The 23,104-nt window shown below is 35.3% G+C and overlaps 2 protein-coding genes across 2 annotated transcripts in view; one reads left to right on the top strand and one right to left on the bottom strand.

Annotated features, from left to right (window-relative positions):
• Positions 1-948: 948 nt before the first annotated feature.
• Positions 949-1,719, bottom strand: LOC136030197 (oxidoreductase HTATIP2-like; the record flags this gene model as incomplete). Its single annotated transcript, XM_065708961.1, has 1 exon — positions 949-1,719. A coding segment is annotated over one exon (672 nt), but the record flags the coding sequence as incomplete, so codon positions are not given.
• A 19,877-nt stretch (positions 1,720-21,596) lies between these two features.
• LOC136030196 (SNW domain-containing protein 1-like) overlaps positions 21,597-23,104 on the top strand; it is a 43,623-nt gene continuing 42,115 nt past the window's right edge. Inside the window, exon 1 of the mRNA XM_065708959.1 lies at positions 21,597-21,692. Within this exon, the coding sequence (XP_065565031.1) occupies positions 21,676-21,692 (17 nt within the window). The 5' untranslated portion in view covers positions 21,597-21,675. The remainder of the gene's footprint in view (positions 21,693-23,104) is intronic.

The following is a 23,104-nucleotide window of genomic DNA, read 5'->3' as shown; positions in this document are numbered from 1 at the left end:
TCTCGTCCATTACTAGCTTTTTCAATTTGTGTGGCCAAACTTTTCAGAATTAGTTTAGCGGTCTTACCATAACTTGTATAGTTAAGATGAGATATTCGAATAGATGACAGAAAAATAAAAGCCGAAATGTACTTTCCCAGAAATCTTAGAAATACTATTTAGCTTCTCCAGTTTTGTTCCAGAGATATTCAGATTGAATGAAACTTACAGCGTTAAAAGCTTCTTTTTTTTCTTTTTTTTTACTGAACAGGGTATTAAAGTTCTGGAAAGGGCAGTCCCTAAGAACATTCTAGTATACCTGCCGGGAAAACATTAAAAGTCGGCTCAAAAGAAGTCCCATCAAATAATTTGACAGCTTTTGAAGTTTCCAGTTGTGCTAATTGCCTTGATTGAAATCTTTGCGGGCAGAGGATGTACATTATTTATGCTATATGTACATTGATTGGACAGTGCTAAGCTTAACATTTGATAAGGGGTTATAGGTTCCTTTGTTTAAACTAGAATCTCGTTAGCTTTTCAAACTGTTGACACATTTAAGATCCCCTATCAATTTATACAAAAATTGCTTCGAAAGCTCCCTGCGATGCTTAGAAATTTAAATCATGGGACCTTGTCTTTGAGACTGTCACCCGACGCTGAGACTCGTAAAATGACATTTTTGGATTCGAACGTCCACAAGGCTCTAAAGTTTGACCCTTCAAAATATTACCATGCCCAATCGATGGGGTGTGTGCCCCACGTTGGGAACCACGGGTCTAAACAAATAAAACAGTTCAATACAAATAAAAAAAAACGATTTAAATATATTTGTTCAGTCTACCCAGATGGGGTTGTGACCCCCCCCCCCCTTTTACGCCTCTAGTCCATGAAAAATCAGGGCATCTGTACAAAGGCTGATGATGGAATTTTTGACAATTTTTAGACATACTATTAATCTTAAAGTGGACGTTTGAGGGCTCTAATCTTTGTATTTAATATTTAGAAAGATGTGCACAAGATACTAAACAAAAACATTCATGAAAAAAAAATACAAAAAACAGCAAATATTTAATTGCTATTTCGTGCGAGCTTAATAATATCACTTTGTTCAAGCAGTTCAACACTCTTTCCTTCTTTTAAAGAATTAGCCACCATAGCTTTGGCAACCATACTAGTCGGAATAGACCACCAATAATTAAAATCAGCAAACTTGCTCAGAGCTCGAGTAATGGCCTCCAGTGGTCTTGATTCTTCTCTTTGGCAGATCAACAAACCCGGTCGATAGATACACAATCTTGGAAATTCAAGAATCTTCAAGTCTTCTTCCACCCGTCCTTTAGTTTTTGTATAAAGGAACATGCTATTTGCACTAGCTCCTTTTGAGGAAGCAAAATGGAATTGCTGACAGTTTCCGTCCTTAGCTGCTCTTGCAACATGCATAACATAGTCATAATCAACTTTTACAAAACCTTCTACCCCTGCTTTCCCTCTTGTTGTACCAAGGGTACAAAATCCTGCGTCAAATCCCTGAAAATCATCCTTGTTTATATTGTCAAAATCAATTACTTTTTGCGTGATTCTTTGTTTTAATTCCTCATCCTGGTATTCAACCAGACGTCGATTAAAAGCAGTAATTGAAGAATATATAGACATAGCTGCTAGACTCCTAAGGACTTCTTTCCCCACCTCACCTGTGCTTCCAACGATAAATGCTTTCATTGTGAGCAGTTTGAATTGGATTTATGGCCTAAAAAATAGTAACAATTAGCTGTATACAGTTTTGGAAGAAGGTTAAATTTAAATCACCATAAAAAATCAGCAAAATTTACAATTATTGGAGGGCTGGAAACGAAATGTATCATAATTTTTCCGAATAGAACACCTTTATTAGCTGGAATAACTGCTAGTCACTAGAGGTGTGTCAAAAATAAATCCCAGCTATTAAACTATTCTCAACAACACGAGCTAAATAAAAAAAAATACAAGGAACAAACACACAACATAATGAATTGACCGATACAAAAGCAAAAAAAAACGAGGATAAAAACACTAATGTTGTAATGCTTATTTTGAAACGTGGAGTTAACGTTATAATGTGCCTGTCACTTTTAGTAGTCGAACAGACCACGTTTAGAGGTTTTTTTTTAACGAGCCAAACGACCAACTTACTTACCAAATAGGACACTTACTTCACACAACGTTTAACTGTGATTCACCAGCCCTATGTGGTAGATGTACAGATTAAAAATAAAGAATCCCCTCCTCCCTCCCCCTTAGAATTGAAACAAGATGTGGAACCCTAAAAGGGGAGCCAAGACACTTACTCTAGTTTTCAATCAACATTGGTTTGATAACATCTTAGATGTCTTGACGACAAGAATTTAGATCTGCTCCCTTTCCGTACCCTACAGATGTTTGGTTGATTTCTTATACTGAAAAAGCATACCTAAGACCCTAACTCTTAGTTCCCGTAATGGTAGGAACTAAGTTCCAACACTAAAACTTACTTCCGACCATATTTTCTAATGGACGTCCTGATAACAATACTTTAAAAACCCTCGCAGAGAGGGACTGGATTGTGTCTAGGTACCCCAAAGATACAAACTTTTCTTTTTTAGCACGTTTGGAAGAAGTCAAACAACCTTTTTTTTATTAAATACACACTACAGAAAACTCTATCCCTTACACCACCCATGAGTCAGATGGCAGCTGGATTCATTTCAGTCTAAATCTGGAGTTTCAGATCTTTAGATATGCCAATCAGAATTAAAAATCTATCAGCATCAAAATCTAGCACGGATTTCTAGATGAACCTTTCTCGAATAATTATCTAGTTCTAGGAGAAATGTAGATCTTAGGACCCTGAGAGATAATGTCATTTTCTAAACAAGTCCGACAATACGAGATCTCTAAGAACTTTATTTCTGGAGCTAACAGTTTTGTTCTGCTTTTTATTTGCACTAGTAGACAGGTTGAATTAGATTAGAGCTATTTGTTAACAATACGAAACAGTAAGATACGATAGCAAATGAAAAAAAAATCTCAACAAAAGCATAGCTTGCAAGGATCTGCTACTATTATAAAAAAGCTAGCAATGAAGTAGTGTGCCCAAACCACTGTAGAGAAGCTTACACAGTAAGATCATCACCTATCTCAACCATTGGACAAAGCCGGACCAGGATGCTGCTGCCCCAGAGAACATATAAACAAGAAAAAACATAACATTAGATCTTTTCATGGGTAGGCACGCGTGTGGTATCGGTATTCACAGCCTGGAGAACCGGAAAAGAAATAAGATGAATCGAGCGTCAAGGGGTTTCCAGTGTTTAATGATATCTTCCAAATGATGTAGGGGTATGTGCCCACCTGAATATCTTAAGGATTAGAGCAGGGCACCGGCATAAGGAGGTCATACACACTCACACTTTTGCCCCAAAGCAATGGTGTATTAAGATTAAATTAGTATGAGTATCACAAAAAAAATCATTATGTCTGTTTAGCTATTAACAAGATTTCTCCGATATCTGCAGTTTAAAATGAAATTTCAACGCTCTAGATTTTACATGATCCTCAAAAATGATAAAAGCAAATACCATGACATAATGAAAAGATCTTGATTTCATAAAAGACACACAAAAGACAAAAATACAGGCTTTTGGATATATATGTCATGTGTTGAAGTTCTTACCATAGTTTTAACCAACAAATTTAGAATTGGAAAATTGCAAAAAGGCAAATTCATAAGTACCAAAACTGGTCTGCCATATTAACTTGCATTAGTGTTGTTTATCACTGTATGTTAATTATCTAGCATCAAGCTACTGTTTTAACAAAAAAAATTTAAATAAGTAAAGAATACCATGGACCTTCAGACCAACCTGTATAAACATATAAACTATTGAAATATAACATTATAAAGAAATAAGAATTGTAACTGTACGAATGGCTAAGTACAAAATATACAGGGTCAGTGATGATCATGACAAATTCAGAAAAAAATGCATCAGGAGCTTAAAATGCCAGAAAAGAAAAAAAATTAAAAAGTTTATGAAAAGTCAAGCTAGAACGCTGAAAAAATTCGTTGCGCAGTCAAACCGGATGAAAATGATGATGCATTTCTAAGCTTAAACAATGAAGCACAAGTCAATAGCCTCTCTCATCCCAATTGCTGCATGGATATGGAGCCTGAACAACGTCCTGACTTTTCTAGAGTTTATCTGAGTCACAGTATCATCTGGCGAAGGGTTCTGCAACATCCTTCTATCAATTTTAGATGATTGTCAACTTCCTAACAAAACTGTAGAGGTCAAAGATACGACAATGGGGCCAATTTTTGCGACAAGCATTGATGCTTACCGCTATTCGTAATAATAAATAAATAAATAATAAAGGAAAAGGAACATTGTGTAAGTAAAAGAATACTCTCCTACTCCTATCTTTCTTGGGGCGCCGATAAGCTGGTGCAGTTTCTGAAGTCGAATTTTGGGACAGATTGGCTCTGTCTGTCTTTTTTCCCTCTGGTTGAGGCGGTTTGCCAGTCAGAGACATATGCCTGCTGCCAGACAAGATACCTTTGATATTTGTCAGTTTCTTGTTTCAAATGATGCTCTTATAAATGCTTTGGAAACAGACGATAATACATATCTACATTGCGCTGTGAATTAAATACAATCAATATCAGTTGAAGAGCTCTTTTTATGCCGTGTAGCCATCGTTATCTCAATCTTGTTCTAGGTCATATGGCGCAATACATTCATCAAGTGCAACAGTATCAACTGTGCCAGTATACTATTTTTGCAGAATCAACAAAGGAATGGGCGTGGCTAATGAACAATATCAAAGGTAGCAAAGAAAAGCCTTAGCTACACACCCAATGGGAATGCAAGGCTCAAAGAATAAAAGTTCTGAGATAACAATTGAACTGGACTGCTAAATACTCTTTCAGAGCTTGTGGAGGTCATGAATGCCCCTATAAAAAAGTGAGGTAGAATCCCTTACTAATTATATGAAAGGTTTGATTTTGCTGCAGGAATCTGCATTTGGTATGACATTTTATTTATGGTGAATCTAGTAAGTAAAACTCTTCCCAAGGAGCTTTTTCAGATTGAACATCTCCTCCCTCTACCTGGTCAGGTCATCTCGGCTATGAAGACGTGATTTACCCAACTAGGTCACTTCCTGTTTCTAGTTTCTTCACTTTAACTTTTAAAGTCACTGAGGGATGAAGATTTAAATAAGCCCTGTAAGGCACTTAATCTGAGTTGATAGATACTACCAGGGCGAGCCAAAAATCTGACTTGGAATATTTTATTAATGAGCTGAAATATCTGAGGAGAGTAATTCTTGAAGAGACAGAGTTTGAAATATTACAATGATATTTTTCCCAAATACGACTATTGCATACAGGATAGTATCCACTATGTCAGTGACTGTTGCATCTACTGATCAAGTTTTTCAAAACACAAGTTAATAAAACTATCTCCAATAAACCATCAGTGAAGACAAATTAAATGGCCAAGTTATTATTTTTACTTAGAAATATATAGTCAAAGGCCTTACAAAATCAGAAATAATAAATGATTTTGCGAGTAAAAAGGCTGGGAAAATGGATTTCAGCTATTGATTGCTTATAAATGCAGGTAATTTTAAATTCGTTTCTACAGTAAAGTTAATTTATAATGTCGTTTGCATTAATAAAAGTGTCTGGTCAAGATCAAATGGAATATCCATGTTATATATATATTCATAGTCAAGTCAAGCTGTTTTCATAGTCAAACTGCGTTTACAATCAGTGAATAACATTAGAAAATTCTAAGAAAACCAAGTAGAAAAAAAAACAGAAACAGGACAAAATAGCTAACATATTAACCAAAACAGGAGACCAAAACAGGAAATCAACGCTTATTCAGAGGTAGACATAGCTTAAATAAATAAATAATCTAACTAAGCATAATTTGAGATTATTTCAGGCTCATATTTCAAATAATGAAAATGTAAAGACCATTTTACGAGATTCACAAGTCAGCTAACAAAAAAAGTGGGATATTATTTCTAATGTGATTATATTTTTTTAATCAATTACTTGGGGTTAAAATTAATGCAAAAAAAACAGCACTTTAGATACTTATTTATTTAGTTGCTGATAGACAACTGATCCATTATAAACAGCCAGCAACATGCTAGAAAATGAAATAAGGTGTTAAAAGATTATTATTGTTAAAAGATGATAAAAAACAGACATTCATGTGTTAAAGGTCCAACTCATTTGTATTCATACACAAGGATGGAAGAATATTTTAGAGACAAGTGAAGCATTTCCAGGACATTTGAATTTTTTTTCTATTTCCCAGGTGTTTTCCATGATTGAAAAATTGGTCTTTGATTTTCAATATTTTCCAAGATGCATGGGAACTGTGCTATTAGGCAATATAGCACAAGCACAAATTTATTGGGACCGTGTTTGAGATTTTAAATATTAAAGATGTTTGTGACATATCCCGAAAAGGAGGGTGGGTAATAAGCCTGCAGGTATTGCAGAGCTTCAAATATTAAAAAGACATCATAAGAAAAGCTGCTCTTCAAATTTGCCTGAGGCCTTGCACACCCTTCATGCTGGCTCTGTATCAGGGTCCCAAGCTTTGCTCAGAGAAGCAAATTTTATACATGAAATGGTGTCTGGCATATCCCACCTCTTGTTGAAATTTCCTGCTGCAGAAACACAACCTCCTAATACCCTTTATCACACAAGAAAAACTTTTTAGTGTAACTTTCTCAGGCTTAGTAGTATTTACCTTCATTTGTCAAGTCAGTTTATGAATTGGTACACCCAAGCTATGCAAAGGAAAAATCAACTTACTCTGCTAAATATCCAGGCCAAAACAATAATACTTTTAGTTGAATATCTTGATAAAAATCAAACAGTTCGTGGTAACGAACTGAACTGTAGTAAGGAGCGACCCGGCTCAACAGTAACTGTAACTCTAAAAAATGGAATTTTGATACCAATAGTTACATCAAAAGAATCGCATTTTAATGCTGATTTTAAATATATAAGTTTCATCAAGTTTAGTCTCAATCATCAAAAGTTAAGAGCCTGAGAAAATTTGCCTTAATTTAGAAAATAGGGGGAAACATCCCCTTAAGGTCAGAATCTTAACGAAAATCACACCATTAGGTTCAGCGTATCAAAGAAGCCTATTGTAGAAGTTTCAAGCTCCTCCAGTTCCAGTTCCAAAAATTGTAGGGAGGTATATGGACTAACAACAAGTCTTTTCACCTCTTTGACTTCTTCAGAAAAAATTGCCACTGGAAGCGCTATTCTCCTCCAGTCTGCAAACAATGAATATATGCAATTATGAACAATAATACACTGTTACTGATTGTGGGAAGTGCGAGTACCTGAGCTACCTATCCCCAGCAGTTTAAGGCCACTAGGCCAGCTGGTACCAATACGGCTCTCCCTACTCATTCCTGCTCTCTTCTGCACAATCAAAAACTATAGATAAATCACGTCCTTTTAAAAATTGACTTCTTCACACTTTAATCATTATTAAACAATATTTCTCTTCTTTAAGATATCAATTGCTGCCTTAAATACCTTATGATCAATTTCCCATGGCAGGTTGGAATCCAAGATAGCTGTATAAGTATTTGGAATCTTAGCCAAGAAGCAGAAACTTTTAAGAGCAATAGTCTCCTCACTCTGAGCCTGGCAATCAAATAATATATGTTGGATTGTTTCATCTGCTGAAAAGCAGACTCGGCATAAAGGGAAATGATGTAGCTTCCAATTAAATAACAAGCTATTTAGAAGTAGGGCACCTGAGTTCAGCATGTAATATAGCAATGTATTTAATCTTGTATGAAATGGAGATAAAATTAATTTACTGTGATTAACATTGGATCTTTGCCTGATAATATCTCGTGAATTCAGGTCAAGGACTAAGAATTAGCATGGAAGCCTTTGCTGCTAGAGAATCAGCCATATCATTATATTTTATGCCTTTATGACTTGGAACATGTTGAAAACAAACTTCATTTCCTTTGATCTTAAGATTAAGAAGCTGCCTTCTAATAATATATATATCCTTGTCATTAGCAATTCTATTAATATTTTGGATCAATAGTAATGCTGATTTAGAGTCAGAGAGACAGAGTATATTTTCAGATTCCATTTTATAATTTATAAGTGCATCCAAGGCCTGGCGGATGGCACATAATTCAGCGGACAAGATAGAAGATCCCAATGGGAGAGGAGAATAGATGTTCAAATTTAGGGATGGGATACATGCTCCTGCTCCAGCTCTTTCCCTCTGGACAGATCCATCTGTATATATTTTTCTATAGTTGGGGTATGCCTTTGAGATCTGTTCAGCCAAAATAGTCTGGATCTCGTAATTAGGAATCAAGTCTCCTATCTACAAAAATGTGGAATTTTGTATTTTTGCCAGAAGGCAGATCACGGATGCGTGTTTATTTGTTTGTTGTTTTTTTCCCCAGGGGTGATCGTACGCTAAACCGCTCTTTACGCTAAAGCTTTTTACTGTTTTAAAAAGTAGAGTTGAGAGAAAGAGTCAAACTTTAGCGTAAAGAGCGGGGCGTTGAGGAGGGAACAGCCCCTTTCATATACGGAGTAATTTCTGTTCGTTTTAATTTTAATGTCGCTCCTTACTTTCAATTAAAAAAACTTGTTTTTTTTTTTATTTAATCTCTTTCAATGTTAAATTGACCTGTTCTGTCAATGAGAATTAATATGACAGTTAACTTGGGATTGGATAATGGTTTTGTCTTGATATATATTGCCCCGACCAGTCTACTAAAATCTGCCCCCAGTTCTCCTAAATCCTTCAGAAGATTTAAGAAAGAACCAATTTTCCCAAAGTTTGACCAATCTAGGTTGTTTGCTTAGACCAGAAAATGTTAGTGTGTCAATTTTTTAGAAAAAAAATTATCAAGTCATTTTTGAGAAAAAAATATATAAATACACAATTATGGATGTTTAAAGATATGGCAGCACAGGGAGACCAAGCTTCACCCAATGAAGTGAATTTTCGACATAATATGGTCTCTGGCGTATCCCCCCATAAAAACTTGTAGCCCCCATATCCTAATTCATACAGGAAAAAAGCTTTTAGTGTACTTTTTTCTAGATTCTTTAATAAAGATAAAGTGAAGGTATTTTTCAGGTTCTAGGGGTCAAGTCTTTGCCTCCAATTTACATCCCTGGAATAAGGAGAGGTGATTAACTTATTAATTGTTGATCTGGAACCATTTTAAGTTTGAGTCATTTTAGGATTTTATTTCTGCTTATCTTAATTTTTTTAAATAAGGAGACCAAGCTCCAATTGGTGAAGAGAACTTTATGCTCAAAACAGTGTCCAGCCCGCCCCTCTCTTTCCATCAAAATCCTCCTGCAGATAATCTCCCAAAGGAAATACAAATCACACAAGAAAAAACCTTTTGTGTAACTTTTCTAGATTCAATTGTATTGAAATTCATTTTATTTTTTTGCCCAGTCAGTTTGTGAATTGATGCCCCCAAACTGTGCAAAAAAACTTACTTTGCTAAAATCAAGCCTGAAATAACAATACATTCAGTCAAATATCTTGCTAAAAGCTCTTTTAAAGTTTAACTGACCCGTCCTGTGAAAATTAAAACACATTGGAACCTTTATAATAGCAATGAGATGAATATTGACCTAACCTTGCTTTTATTTCAAACTGATGAATGTCTGTTCCTGTTTGCAGCCCATTACACCCTATCCTTTGCATAGTTTCATATCAAGACCAATTTTCTCTGTTTGTCTTAGGATAAATTGACCAAGGCTTTCATCTCATAAGTCTTCAACAATACCAAACTTGAAAAACTCTTCCCTAATCTAAAAAGTTTTGCTGTCCAAAAATAAAAGCCCGAGAGCTCTGGTCAATTTCCCCAAATGTTCATCCTTATGCAGTGCAAGTCCCTACTGTTCCATACAACAGTTTTTTTTATGTGATGAGATGGAGGTATTTTCTGTCTATTTCTTCTGTTTGAAATAGACTGTGTTTGAATTGCATAAAAATTTTCCCCTAAACAACTGCATTGTTATGGTAGAAGTTTAACTTATGTTTAGAACAGTCTTCCATGGCACTTTTCTAATTCAGGTGAGGTTTCATGACAAGCTGTCCTATTTTTTGGTGAGACCCCCTCCCAGCTTGATCACAAACAAACAAAGCACAATATTTACAGAAACGCACTTTTACAGTGTACAAAATACTAGCAAACATACTTATCAATGTGGCTAACTTTAAACTTCTTTTTTTTTAGCAATCATAATGAACTGTGAATTGATAGTCTTTTTTGGTTTGAAATACCTTTCTAGTAAATTATACTTTGTCTAATCAGGAATTACTTCTTTTCAAGAAGGTTCCAATGTCAAGCTCAATATCAATTTTTTTTTGTTAGGTTTGTATGTTACCTGCCACACTCCTTCTCTCTCTAGAGGGCAGTGACCTTTGATGAGCTTTGAAAATTTTTGTGTTATAAAAGTGAAATCTATATAAATGAAGTAAAAGCTTCACAACGTTGTTCAATCCCAATTTATGAGGTTTCAAAGATCTGCAAATATATTTTCGAAATTTAGAAAAAAAACCAATGATATGGCTTAAAATTCTACTGAAATAACAGTAATTGCATTTTCAGAACTAAAACCAGAGAATAAAAAAGTGATAATTGGAAATTAAGGTAAATATATTTTCGTCAGACCTGTCAAGTAGGCAAATTTCTAAGACTTAGAAATGATAAGAGGGTTAAAATAGGACAGGGGCATACCAAATGCCTGTTTTTATTTTGTTACTGTCATTTTTGCTTAAGAAAATTTGATCCGACTTTGCCCCCCCCCCCAGGATTTTGATGAAATTACACCACTGACATAGAAGCTTGGCAATACCTTCCTAGGGTATGGTTTTAACCCTGAATTCATAACAGAAAGTTTCGTTTTCCAGTAAATTTGCACTGGGTCACATAATTTAGCAAAGAGAAAAGTGAAAACATCATTTGATGCCTTTTTGAACGCTATTTCATAACTCAATAATTGCTTCTGGGGCTAATTGCATCTTGAGCCCTTAAAGGTGCTCTGAAGGTATTTCATTTTTGCAACCTCACTAAAAAGTTATCAACACTAGTAAAGTTACTGAAAAATGGTTAAAAACATATCAATAGTTTATAAATAAGTTGTTCAAGAGTATATTCCAAAAATGTTTATTTATAGATATTCGAACCTCATTTCCTAGGCATATCAAATATAAGCTGTTTTCCTACCAATTCAATTTAAGGGTATATTTCAAGGGCAAAGTTTCCAATTGCAAAATTCAGCACTATTTTTAGTCTACAAAATTCACCCTTAACCTGATTTAAAAACTTATTTAAAACTAATTTAAAAGGAAATTTTTTATAAGAATCTGCTGCCAGCTCCAGTAACCAAGAGGTCACTGCTGTTTTTATGCCATTACCATCTTTGTGACAGTTGCCACTGAGGTGGAAACTGGTTGAACTGGAGAAGAAACATGGGTTTCACATATCATGCCCAAATCAAGGCAACAGAACATGGAATGGAAACACACCCACCCCTGAAAACTTGAAGGCCAAACATCCTCTCTCCCAGCACAAAATCATATTGTCAGCGTTTGAGAATAGGCATGGTTTTTTTTTGGTAAACTTCATACAACAGAGGAACCCTTATTAATACATAAGCATACTGCCTAACCCTCAGAAAGCTCTGGTAGTGATAAAAAAAAAATGAAAAAAAAACTTGGCCTGCTGTCAAAGGAAACTGTCCTTCTTCATGACAATGCAAGACCTCACACTGCTGGTGAGACCTGTAATTTGTTGGACAGTTTTGGCTGCAAAGTTATAGGTCACCCACAATACACTCCTGATCTTGCAGTAAGTGATTACCATCTGTCTCTCCACCTCAAGCAACACCTCAGTGGCAAATGCTGCAATGATGATGATGTAAAAACAGAAGTGAATTCCTGGTTCCACAGAAGTGAATTCCTTCTTCATGACAATGCAAGACCTCACACTGCTGGTCAGACCTGTAATTTGTTGGACAGTTTTGGCTGCAAAGTTATAGGTCACCCACAATACACTCCTGGTCTCTCACTAAGTGATTACCATCTGTTTCTCCACCTCAAGCAACACCTCAGTGGCAAATGCTGCAATGATGATTATGTAAAAACAGAAGTGAATTCCTGGTTAGTAGGACAGGCACAAGTTTTTATACAGAGATTACTTTAAAATTAGTTAGGAGGTATAATAAGTGTTACAACACACTTGGCAACTATGCTGTTAAATAGAGTAAAGTATTTAATTTTTGAAAATAAATTTAATAATCATTTGGGATATCCAGCATATGGCTAATATGGGGGTAAAGCATGATTGTGAAGCAAAGGAATGTTATATTTAGATTCAGGATGCAATTCTATATTTGCACATTAGGAGGTGGGGGTATATACTCTGCAAACATATAGGTTCTAAGAAATTCATGAATTTCTTTAAAACAAACTAAAAAAACAAGGCAAGAAATGAAGATAAAGGTTCTCATCCTGAGAAATGTGTTATCAAAGAATTATTCTGCATATTATGGAGTAAGAATTGTTTTCTTAACATGTTTCCTTATGTTCAGTTTGGCTCCTAGATTTATAATAATGGTTGGCTGGTTGACTAATTTAAAGATTTGTACATATATGCACTATCAAATTAGCCATCTGGTGGTATACCTATCATTTGTTCTGTACTTATGATCAAATGGACCTTAATTGAAAAACATGCCATGTATTCATTATGCTTGAACAACTTATTTATAAACTAGTGATACGTTTTTAATCACTCTTCAATAACTTAACTAGCGCTGATAGCTTTTTTGGTTACAAAAACGAAACTACTTTGAAGCCCCTTTAAGGGCTCAAGATGCAATTAGCCCCAAAAGCAATTATTGAATTATGAAAGAGCATAAAAAAGGCATCAAATCACATTTCATCACAGCTAAATTATATGACTCACTGCAAATTTACCTATTTTCCTAACCTAAACAACTTTCCAAGATAATGAAAAGTAGCTAAACTAGAATTTTACTGGTCACTGCCCTCTAGAGAGAGAAGAAGGGTAGAGGTAGGAACTTCAAAATACCTTCCCAGGACATACTTTAGCCAGTAGACCTATTCTTGAAAATTTAATTTTCCTAACCTAATCACTTTCCAAGATAACAAAAAGTAGCTAAACTATAAATTTATCTAATATTTTTTTCCAAACTATTGGGGGGTCTCCCTCCATATGATGCCACTGATTATAGGGATAAAAATTAATCATCTGGACAGGTGCACTGTCATAAAAGCAATCTCAACATTTGGAAAGAACATAAAACAAGAAATCTAATGGTAGGCCTACTAGGTACTTTTTTTTCCATTTTTCTTTTAGAAGCTATCAACCAACAAACTCATACCATGAGAGCATTATTTAGGGCTAGGAAGTAATATTTTAGCTTTAGATGCTAAGAACTTGCACCACTGTTTCCTACCACCCCTTTGAGTTCAAAGCAGTTTCTTTAATTCTTTCTACCTATTGCTATTGTTGTAGAGAAAATATGCTTGGCTTTTGCCCTCTGTGTCACCAAACAAAAATTGAACAATAATCAAATATTCACAAAATAAAAATCAAGAAATTGAAATACAAAAAGAGAAAAAACAACACAGCAAGTCAAATCATCTTCTCTTTTCATCACACTCTTGTGACTGGTAAAAAGTAACAAACCAAATAATGCCAATCAAAACTATGACCATTTGAAAATATTTTTTGAAGGCACAAAAATTCTTAATCTTTACTAACATGGGTAAAACCTAAAACAAGAGGGGTGGACATCCTCAGGCCTAATGATTCAATTTTCCTAACAGAACATTTTCTCCTAACCTGACAAATTTTGGCACTGAGAAAATGTAGTATATTATTTTGCCAAAAGTAACCAAAAATGCATACTTTACTTGAAAATTCAGCATCAAGGAGGAAGAAAACAGCATAATATTGCAAGATTTTTTTATCCACCTCAATCATGGAAAATCAGTGCTTGTGGATTATGCAACATTAAAAACAATGGATTTATAATGAAACAGTAAGTTTGAGACCAATGTTTTAAGCCTTTTTTATCCCCAAAAACTAGAAATATTTTTCTCATTTTCAAGAGCTCAAAAAGTGCTTAAATTTGATTTTGCAATAGAAGCAATTATTAAATTTGTAAAGAACATAAAAAAGGCATTGATTGGTATGTTCACTTTATTTGCAAGTCAAAAAAAAATTACCCAATGTCTTCCAATTATAGGCTTGATTTGAGGATATCTGCATACTTTTTATTTGCAGCACCAATGGTGATTTTTTCTTGTACTGCCTTAACAATAACCTTTTCAACATTCTTTGTTATGGGACATGCTTTGTCTTTAGCATGATGGTTGCCAAGACAATTGGGGCACTTGAATAATGTATTACTTTTTAGAACAAGAATAGAACAAGAGGATGTAAGTTGGTGGTTGGCACATCTTGAAGATCTAGGTTTACTGCAACAAACTTTGGCAGTGGCTGCAAACCATGACATAGAGAATATAGGCTATGTAACTGACCTAATAGAAAAAGGAGTACCAGTGGATATAATCCTGCTGGATCTAGCCAAAGCTTTCAACAAGGTTTGTCACCGCTACCTCATTCACAGGCTATGCACCCTGTCTCTTAGTCCAAAAGTGATCAGTTGGATTGAGGATTTTCTGAGGGACAGAACGCAGCAAGTGAAAGTGACCAATGGACCAAATAGTCACGCACTCTCTGATGAAGTCAATGTCACCAGCGGGGTCCCCCAGGGCAGTTTCCTGGGCCCTACCCTGTTCAATATATATGTAAATGAGCTAGCCCTTATCACCAGTAACAAAACCACTCTCTATGCAGATGATTCAAAACTTATAGGTCCTACCAATACCCCTTCTGCCCACCAATCCCTCCAAAATGATCTCAAACACATGTGCTACTGGGTCAAAAGATGGTTGCTGGAATTCAATGCTGAAAAATGCAAGGTCATACATTTTGGACACAGCAACCCCCAGCAACAATACCTAATGACCCCAAACCCTGGATGTCACCACATACTGGAGCATGTTCAGAAGGAGAGAGACCTTGGAGTTATTGTAGACTCCCAGTTGAAATTCAGCTCCAACTCACAGAAGATCTCAACCAATGCTAGCAGAGCCCTAGGTATCATTAAACATAGCATTACCAGCAGAAGTAGACATGTAATCACCAAGCTCTACAAAGGACTGGTAACACCATGTTTGGAGGTGGGGACCATCCTGACCACCCCTCAATTCAAAAAGGATAAGGTAGTGCTTGAGCAAATCCAATGTAGGGCCACTAAGCTGACTGCCGGTATGGAAAACAAGCCCTACAATGAATGGCTGAAGGAACTCAACCTCCCCTCTTTAGTCTACAGGCAGAAACGTGGGGATATGATCCAGGCACATAAACTCCTCTCTACCAATCAAGAAAATGAGCTCCTGGAGATTGACCCCTCCCACATAACTTGAGGACACCCAAAACAAATCCACAAAATTCATGCAAAGACTGGACCAAGATGCAGCTTCTTCTTGAACCAGATTGTGAATCTCTGGAACAACCTCAAGGAGAACACTGTTTCTGCTGAATCAACAGATGTATTTAAACGCCATCTGGATGCTGAGTGGAGTGACAAACCATGGAGATTTGACTGGAATGCACCAGAATCTTCCACCAGAATTTAATCAACCACGTATGCAACTGTCATCACAAGGAGTGATTCAACAGGATCAAAAGTCCTTATTTCACTCCAAGATGTGATTTAAGGTAATGTCTTGACCTTTTTTTTCCATACCCAGAATAGAAATAAATTAAGGAAGGTCAAATGAGGGAGCAATGATAAAACCATGAACAATAATCTTATCAGATGTCTGTTAACCAAAGAGTGTACATACTCTTATGAAACTGGTAAATATATGACCATTCATATTATTGACTTACCAATAGAGTGAACATACCACTTGATGCATTTTTTATGCTCTTTAGCAAATTCAAATCTAAGCACTTTTTGAGCTCTTAAAAATGACAAATTTTCAACTAAAGTATGAGGTATCTGTTGTTTTCCAACAAAATAATACTATGTTTTCTTGGTTGTTTTGGACAAAATAATACTATATTCCCTCAGTGCCAAAATTATTTATAATAAGGTTAATTTAGGTTAGGTCAAAAAGTGCTTAAATTTGAATTTGTAATAGAAGCAATTATTATATTTGGGTAAATGTTTGTTTCATCACAAGCTGTCTAAAGTGCATATTACTGCATATAGCAAGATCCTAATGGTCACACAATGTTTTTTTGTCCTTATTTGAGAAGTGTAGCCTATCCATTAATTTACATATCTAAAATCCCTCTCTAACAAGACTAAAATGCATAAAGTGGGCTTGCCTAGAGGTATCATTACCTATAGAGCAAAGAGTATTAGTCCATGAGCCCTGTTGGCAGTGGGGCAAGATCCTCAAACAAAGTTTATTAAGTAAATATAGGATACAGACCTCACCCCACTGCCTGCATGGACTAATATTCTTTGCTCTGTAGGTAATGCAACCTGTAAACAAGCCTACTTTATGCATTTTTAATTTGCCCCATGGAGGAGGTGGGTCAACCAGAAACAGATGCACCTCTAGAATTAGACTTTCTAAGTGCTCTGAACTAAACATTTACCTATATTTGTAAAGAGCATAACAAAAGGCATCAAGTGATTCACTTTATTGGTAAGTCAATAATATGAACTGTGATGAACTTACCCATAATACTACATTTTCTCAGTGCCAAAATTAATTATAATAAGTTTAGGTCAAAAAGTACTTAAATTTCAATTTATGATAGAAGCAATGATTATATTTATAAAGAGAGGCATCAAGCAGTATACTCACTTTATTGGTGAGTCAATAATATGAACAGTCATATATTTACTATGAAACCTTGACCCTTCAGTTCATCTAATAAAGTCTCTATTATAAAAATACCCTTATGAAAGAAAACCAGCCCCTCAGGCGTGTAGCCCTTGGGAGGGTTTGAATGCCATCCCTATGAACTTTGGACAGATAAGTCCTTTTAACAGAAATATGTTCATGCAAGGGTATCAGCCAAATCTAGCTTCCCTTTCTCTAGAACCTTGTTCAGCACTGCTTGGTTTTTATCTTAAAGCAGTTACCATCATTAGATGATCCTACCAGTATTGTGTCTTTTTGGCATTTGTAGTTTGCTTTCTTAGCAGCATAATTCCATTCATAATTACATCCAGTGGCAGATTAAAGAGACCAGGCATCCCCATTTTTGCCAACTAGACTTTAGTGATGTTGTCCTTACCTTTAAAAACGCAGATGAAATTGTTCCTCCTGAATCATGGGGGTCAGACACTTTGAATGCCTTCCCTAACACTACTGAGAAGCCAGGAGAATTAAATTTCACACTACCAGTGACAAGATGAAAAGAAGAGAAGGAAAAATAGCTTAAATACCTTGATATTAACTTCAAAACAATTAACGAAAGGTAATCATAAATTAGTAAAATGCTATAGGCTAGTAATCTTCCACCCACTGCTCATATCATTTGAAATTTCGAATTGATGTTGTTGTTACTGCTGAACAGAAAATACGCTCGGCTTTCGCCCTCTTCGACACCAAACAATAATAAACAATTATCATAGAAACACAATATATAAGTCAAATAAGTTGAAAAATAGAAAGAAAAAATATATATATATATTACAAATCGAATCATCTTATCTTCTCACCACACTTTTGTGATTGGAAAAAAAGCAAGAAACCTAATAATATTAAATGAAACTACAACATGTTAAAAATCTTCGTTGAAAACAAAAACTCCTAATGCCTCTAATATTTTATCTCTTAATCTTTACTAACATGGGTAAAACCTAAAATGATAGAGGTGGACGTCTTCGGGCCCAGTGATTCAATTCTTCTGATTATAATATGCTTCTCAGTTGTGAAACGAGGGCATTTCTGAGAGAATGTAATCAATTGTTTCATCAATATTTACACACCTATAAAAAGGGCATGACTTGCTATCTGTAAGATGATATAGTGCTTGACGATGTCTAGTCATTGCATGCCCAGTTCTCAGCCGAAAAATAGAGTTTGCAATTTTCCTACTTGGGTGGATAAGATGATGTGGGGTACAATGCCCTGCAAAAGACAAGACATATATATTTATTGTTGCAATACGATTCATTAATTTTAAGAGAATTTGCAGCAGAGGTTATTAGCTTCGAGGATTCATTTTACGGTGAGAGCAACCTTCCAAGTAACTGAGTGGTGAATAGCCTGTTTTGTAATACTGTCAGCAATTTCGTTTCTCTTAATCATTATGTAAGAAGGAATCCAGATCATTTTCAGTTGTAGAGCATGAGAATGCCTATGGATGCCTCTCCATCATATGAGACCGATCGGTCAGTAAATATCTTTTTCCAATTACAAAATTCTACCATTTTAGCTAATGCTAGTTGATGAAGGATTATACTATAAATTTTATTCTTAGGGCAATCCATGCCAGGGATATTTATATCTATTATTGCAGCAGTACTTGAAATATCAAAAATGTCATCAGAATATGCAAAACAAACATCGAAAACGAATTTGTAGAATAACTGAAATTTTATTGAATTTGCTTAACCATTAATTAAAGAAAATTATTTAAAAACAAGAATTGAATCAAGTGCATCATATGTAGTGTTAGTAATCGATGCAAAATGTCAATCTTAATTTGCCATAGTGCAGGGGTCCAATGTATCACTAAACACTCAAGAATTAGTATCATAAACATTAAACAGAAAACAATGCTAAGGAATAATTTAATAGAAACGTACAAACATGGGCTGGAACAAGAATGTGCCAGATCTAAAAGTAGCAAACAATGTTTCTGCTTTAGCCTTACTTCGGTTACAAGCAATATACTTGCCATTTTAAGATAATACCCTAACATTTTATCAAAGAGGAAACATAAATTATTGTCAGAACAATTGTACATAAGAAACTACCATTCCCGTGTTTTTTTTAGGAGTGGAGGTGCTTCAAAAATATGGTATTTTATAAGGCCCAATAAGGAATAGAATTACCATTGCTAAATATTTGTAATTAAATTATTTGAGGACAAGGATGGCCAGAAAAGATGAAACCAATCAAGAAAAAATTGCAAATAATCAGCAGGGATTGCTGAAGATGAAAGGTGTGGCCACAAATTTTACCCTATCGAAAGAGGCTGGCAACCAGAACAAGGCCTGGGAAATCCAATGCAGGAAAAACCTCTAGGGGCAGAAGAATGGAGATGTGTGAATAAACCTATAGGAAGGGCTTCTGCTGAAATGTCGGGAACTAGACGCGGGGCTGTCAAGGATAAGTTAAGGCATTTCAACTGAACAAGATACAACAGATATCTCAATAAAATGTTCAGATTTAACTGAGATAGACGCACAGGATGCGTCGGAAAAACGTCCAGGGTTGAATTTAAAGCCATGGCTACTCTTTAGCGATGCAAATTGAAAGCAAAGGCAGTGTGTGAAAACTGTAGTGTTTATCTACCTAGAGTAGAATCCCTAAGACCATTCTCCTTGTATTGAGACAAACGGATAAGCCATGTATCCATTTGGACAGTTAATATTGATAATGCTGGCCCACTCTTACCGTTACCCAGTGACGTTTGTGTGACGTTTGTGCTTCAGTACGTCATATAGTGATAGTTAATTGGCCTCAAAACCCCCTCAGATCTAAGCGTAGATAAATCAATAGTTGTACAACAGAAATTAAAGGCCTACTACCAACACCTCAAAATATATAATGTAATAAAAAAAAGGTTAAGCAAGTAAACTTACCAGGAAAGAAAGAGCAAGCATAAGTAGTTCATATCCCTTAAGAATTAAAAACGTCTGCAGGCAACTACGTCTAAAATCCATGATAGCAGCGTATTGTTGTCGTATATAGCACTAACCACTTTAATATATTTTTCTGGCATATCATATGTGGATAAGACCTTTGCTAAAGCTTTACTATCAAAAAAGTTGAACGCTTGCTTATAATTTATAAAACTGAGGACCAAAGTTGTTTGACAACTAAAGCACTTCCTAATTATCAACCTAAGAGTGAAAATTTGGTCGACACATCCTCTACCTTTTCTGAAACCCTTGTTCTTCTCGTAAAACTTTGTCTACAGCATCTATCAGTATAAGAAATATTTTATGACTAAGTAATTTGCTATCTATAGAGACTGGACTGATGCCTCGATAATTACGATACTCAGTCTGTTTTCAGAAATCATAATTTTCAATAACTGATGTCTAACCTCAGAGCCACCGTATTTAAGAAACTCATTTACCTCATTATCAGCAGCTGGAACCTTATTATTTTTTAATCCTTTTAGGACTGTCACTAACTCTTCCTCACAAAAAGAATTTCCTTCACATCCAAGACATCACAGGCTTTTTCATTTTCCTCTATATCTTTTTTTGCAACTGTATCTTGGTTTAACACATTCTCAAAAAGTTCCACCCATTTCTCTTTAACTCTTTCCTTATCAATAATTGTAGCTCCGCCCCTGTCTTTTACTGGGACAGGTTCGGATTGACTACTCCCTCTTATTTTATTAACATGCCAGTACAATATTTTACTATTATGCCGTCTACCTGCATCTTCCAGATCCTCAGCCATTTTAACCATGGTCTCCACTTCACACCTTCTTAGCTCATATTTTAATGCTTTCTGCATTTTCTTTACATTCCTTACATTTCCTTTTTTTTTTTTGATAGCTTGCAGTTAGGGTCCGGACACATGTACTTTTTTGGCACCGATTTCAGTAGCTCAGTGGGCAAACGATAGCAGTAAAAAAAAAATGCCTTTTGCGTGAGATTTTCGAAACTAAACATCTATTGGTAAATTGTAGGTTAATAGTTTTACTATTTAGTTTTTTTATTTTGAAGCAGAAGAAAAGGAAACGCTTGAGAACTTCTTTCTGAAGATCAGGATGGACTTTGGTTCCGTATTTGAAAATTGGTACCAAAAACTAGAAATTTTTTCAAACTCAAATCGGCACAATTTCCATTGCAAATCGGCGGCACTTTGGTAAATTGGCACAGAAAAATCTATGTGTGCCAAGCCCTTTACTGCTGCCAAAAGAGTTGTATTTTGAGGCACCTGGTCTGAAGCATATTTTGAGTGGGCTCGACAAAAATCATTTTCAGGTTTCCCGTGTTCAACCCAGCAAAACTGTAAAACGTTTTCATTTTACTAGTTCCAAGCGCGTTGAACACGGGTATCTCAAAATTGTAACACGTCAGAATAGCATGGTTGAGCATCAGTTCTGAGGAGACATTCTCCGGTGTTGAATACGGCACTTAAAAGCGATAAAATGTACAAACTGTGTTGAACTCCCTTATGGATGGGGCTGGCCTGACAACGAGCCTCATGAATTTTCAATGTGTACAGTGCTACCTATATTTTTTCCAGCAAATTATTTGCGAAGAATGTGTTCTTTGAAGCCTTTAATCAAGCAGAAGAAAGGAAAGAATCACTTAATCTAAAATATTGAAAATACCTTACTAGTAAGCTACATTCGACTGTAATGGCTTCCTTATCAAGGTGATATTTTTTATTTAATTCTTAGTAAAAGCCTTGTCATCGGGCCTAGCCGGCTGCTTTAGATGCAATATCAAATTAACGGCAGGCTAGAAAAATAACCAAGAATGAATTCAACAGAAAAAACATAGGCCTATTCAAGAACAATGACAGGATCTGAAATAGACTAGCCTGTATAGCTTGAATTTTAGTAACAATTAAATAGTAATCTTTTATATTTGTCACAAAATTTTGCTAAGAAGAAAGTGAACACATCACTTGATGCTTTTTTAAGCTATGTTCTTCCCAAGTGTAATAGGCTAATGACTTTTTGCAGAAAAATTGTAGTTAACACATTATCCATTATATTCTACCCCCAATTCCCCTTGGGGTGTAATATATAGGCTACCCCAAATTATATATATTTCCTATGCATCACTTGTTTCAACCTGTGTGCCCAACAGTTGAATCAGCAACAGCACAATCAAGAAAAAAAAAAAAAAAAAAAACACATATCCTGTCTCCTTCTGAAGAGTCAATATATAGGCTACCCCAAATTATATATATTTCCTATGCATCACTTGTTTCAACCTGTGTGCCCAACAGTTGAATCAGCAACAGCACAATCAAGAAACAAAAAAAAAACACATATCCTGTCTCCTTCTGAAGAGTCACTATTCTAGACCCTTACCATGTGCATTAAAAAACTGTCTAATGAGAATAAAATTGCCATTTATACCTGATTCAGGAATGATAGCCTACCTATAATTATTAAATCTTGTAATTAGATTAATCATTATAGTAAAGTGGTTTTGAAAATAACTTTGCAAAATAAACAGAGAGAACCTTAAAACTCTGAAGATAGAATGACAGCAAAACAAAAATTACATCATTAGAATCAACATTGTTGAAAACAGTAAAAAAGGGGTTAGGTTAAGAAAATGAAACTTTCAGGTATGGGTCTAAAGGCTAAAGTATGTCACAGGAAGATATTTTGAAGTATCTATCACTACTCCCTCCCCCTCTAGAGGGTCCTGGCCTTTGATGATCTTTAAAAATATGTATCTTATAAAAGTGAAACCTTGCAAAATAGATCTTCTGCTTGAGTAACTTCCTCAAGAAATTCTACTAGCTATTAGCAAAAAAAATTATTGGTGGCATGAGTATATTAAAATAAGAAGTACTGAGTCATGGATAAGATATAAAAGAGCAAGAAATAGCCTAGAGCAACTAGGCTTCTTCAGTCAAATCATGAGGCACTTGAATCTTCTGTCATTGCATCAGCTCAAAGTTGCCCAAAAAGGCTTTGGAAATATCTAAGAAAAAACCAGACATCACAGTCCCCATCCTCAACTTCATTCACTGACCCTGAAACACAGACAAATATAGACAATGATAATGAAAAAGCTGAACATTTTAATAAACTTTTTTCATCT

The sequence above is a fragment of the Artemia franciscana genome, chromosome 8 (assembly GCF_032884065.1).
Source record: "Artemia franciscana chromosome 8, ASM3288406v1, whole genome shotgun sequence".
Classification (NCBI taxonomy): Eukaryota; Metazoa; Arthropoda; class Branchiopoda; order Anostraca; family Artemiidae; genus Artemia; species Artemia franciscana.
The sequence above is the reverse complement of the archived record's forward strand: the minus strand, read 5'-3'. Positions and strand labels throughout refer to the sequence as shown.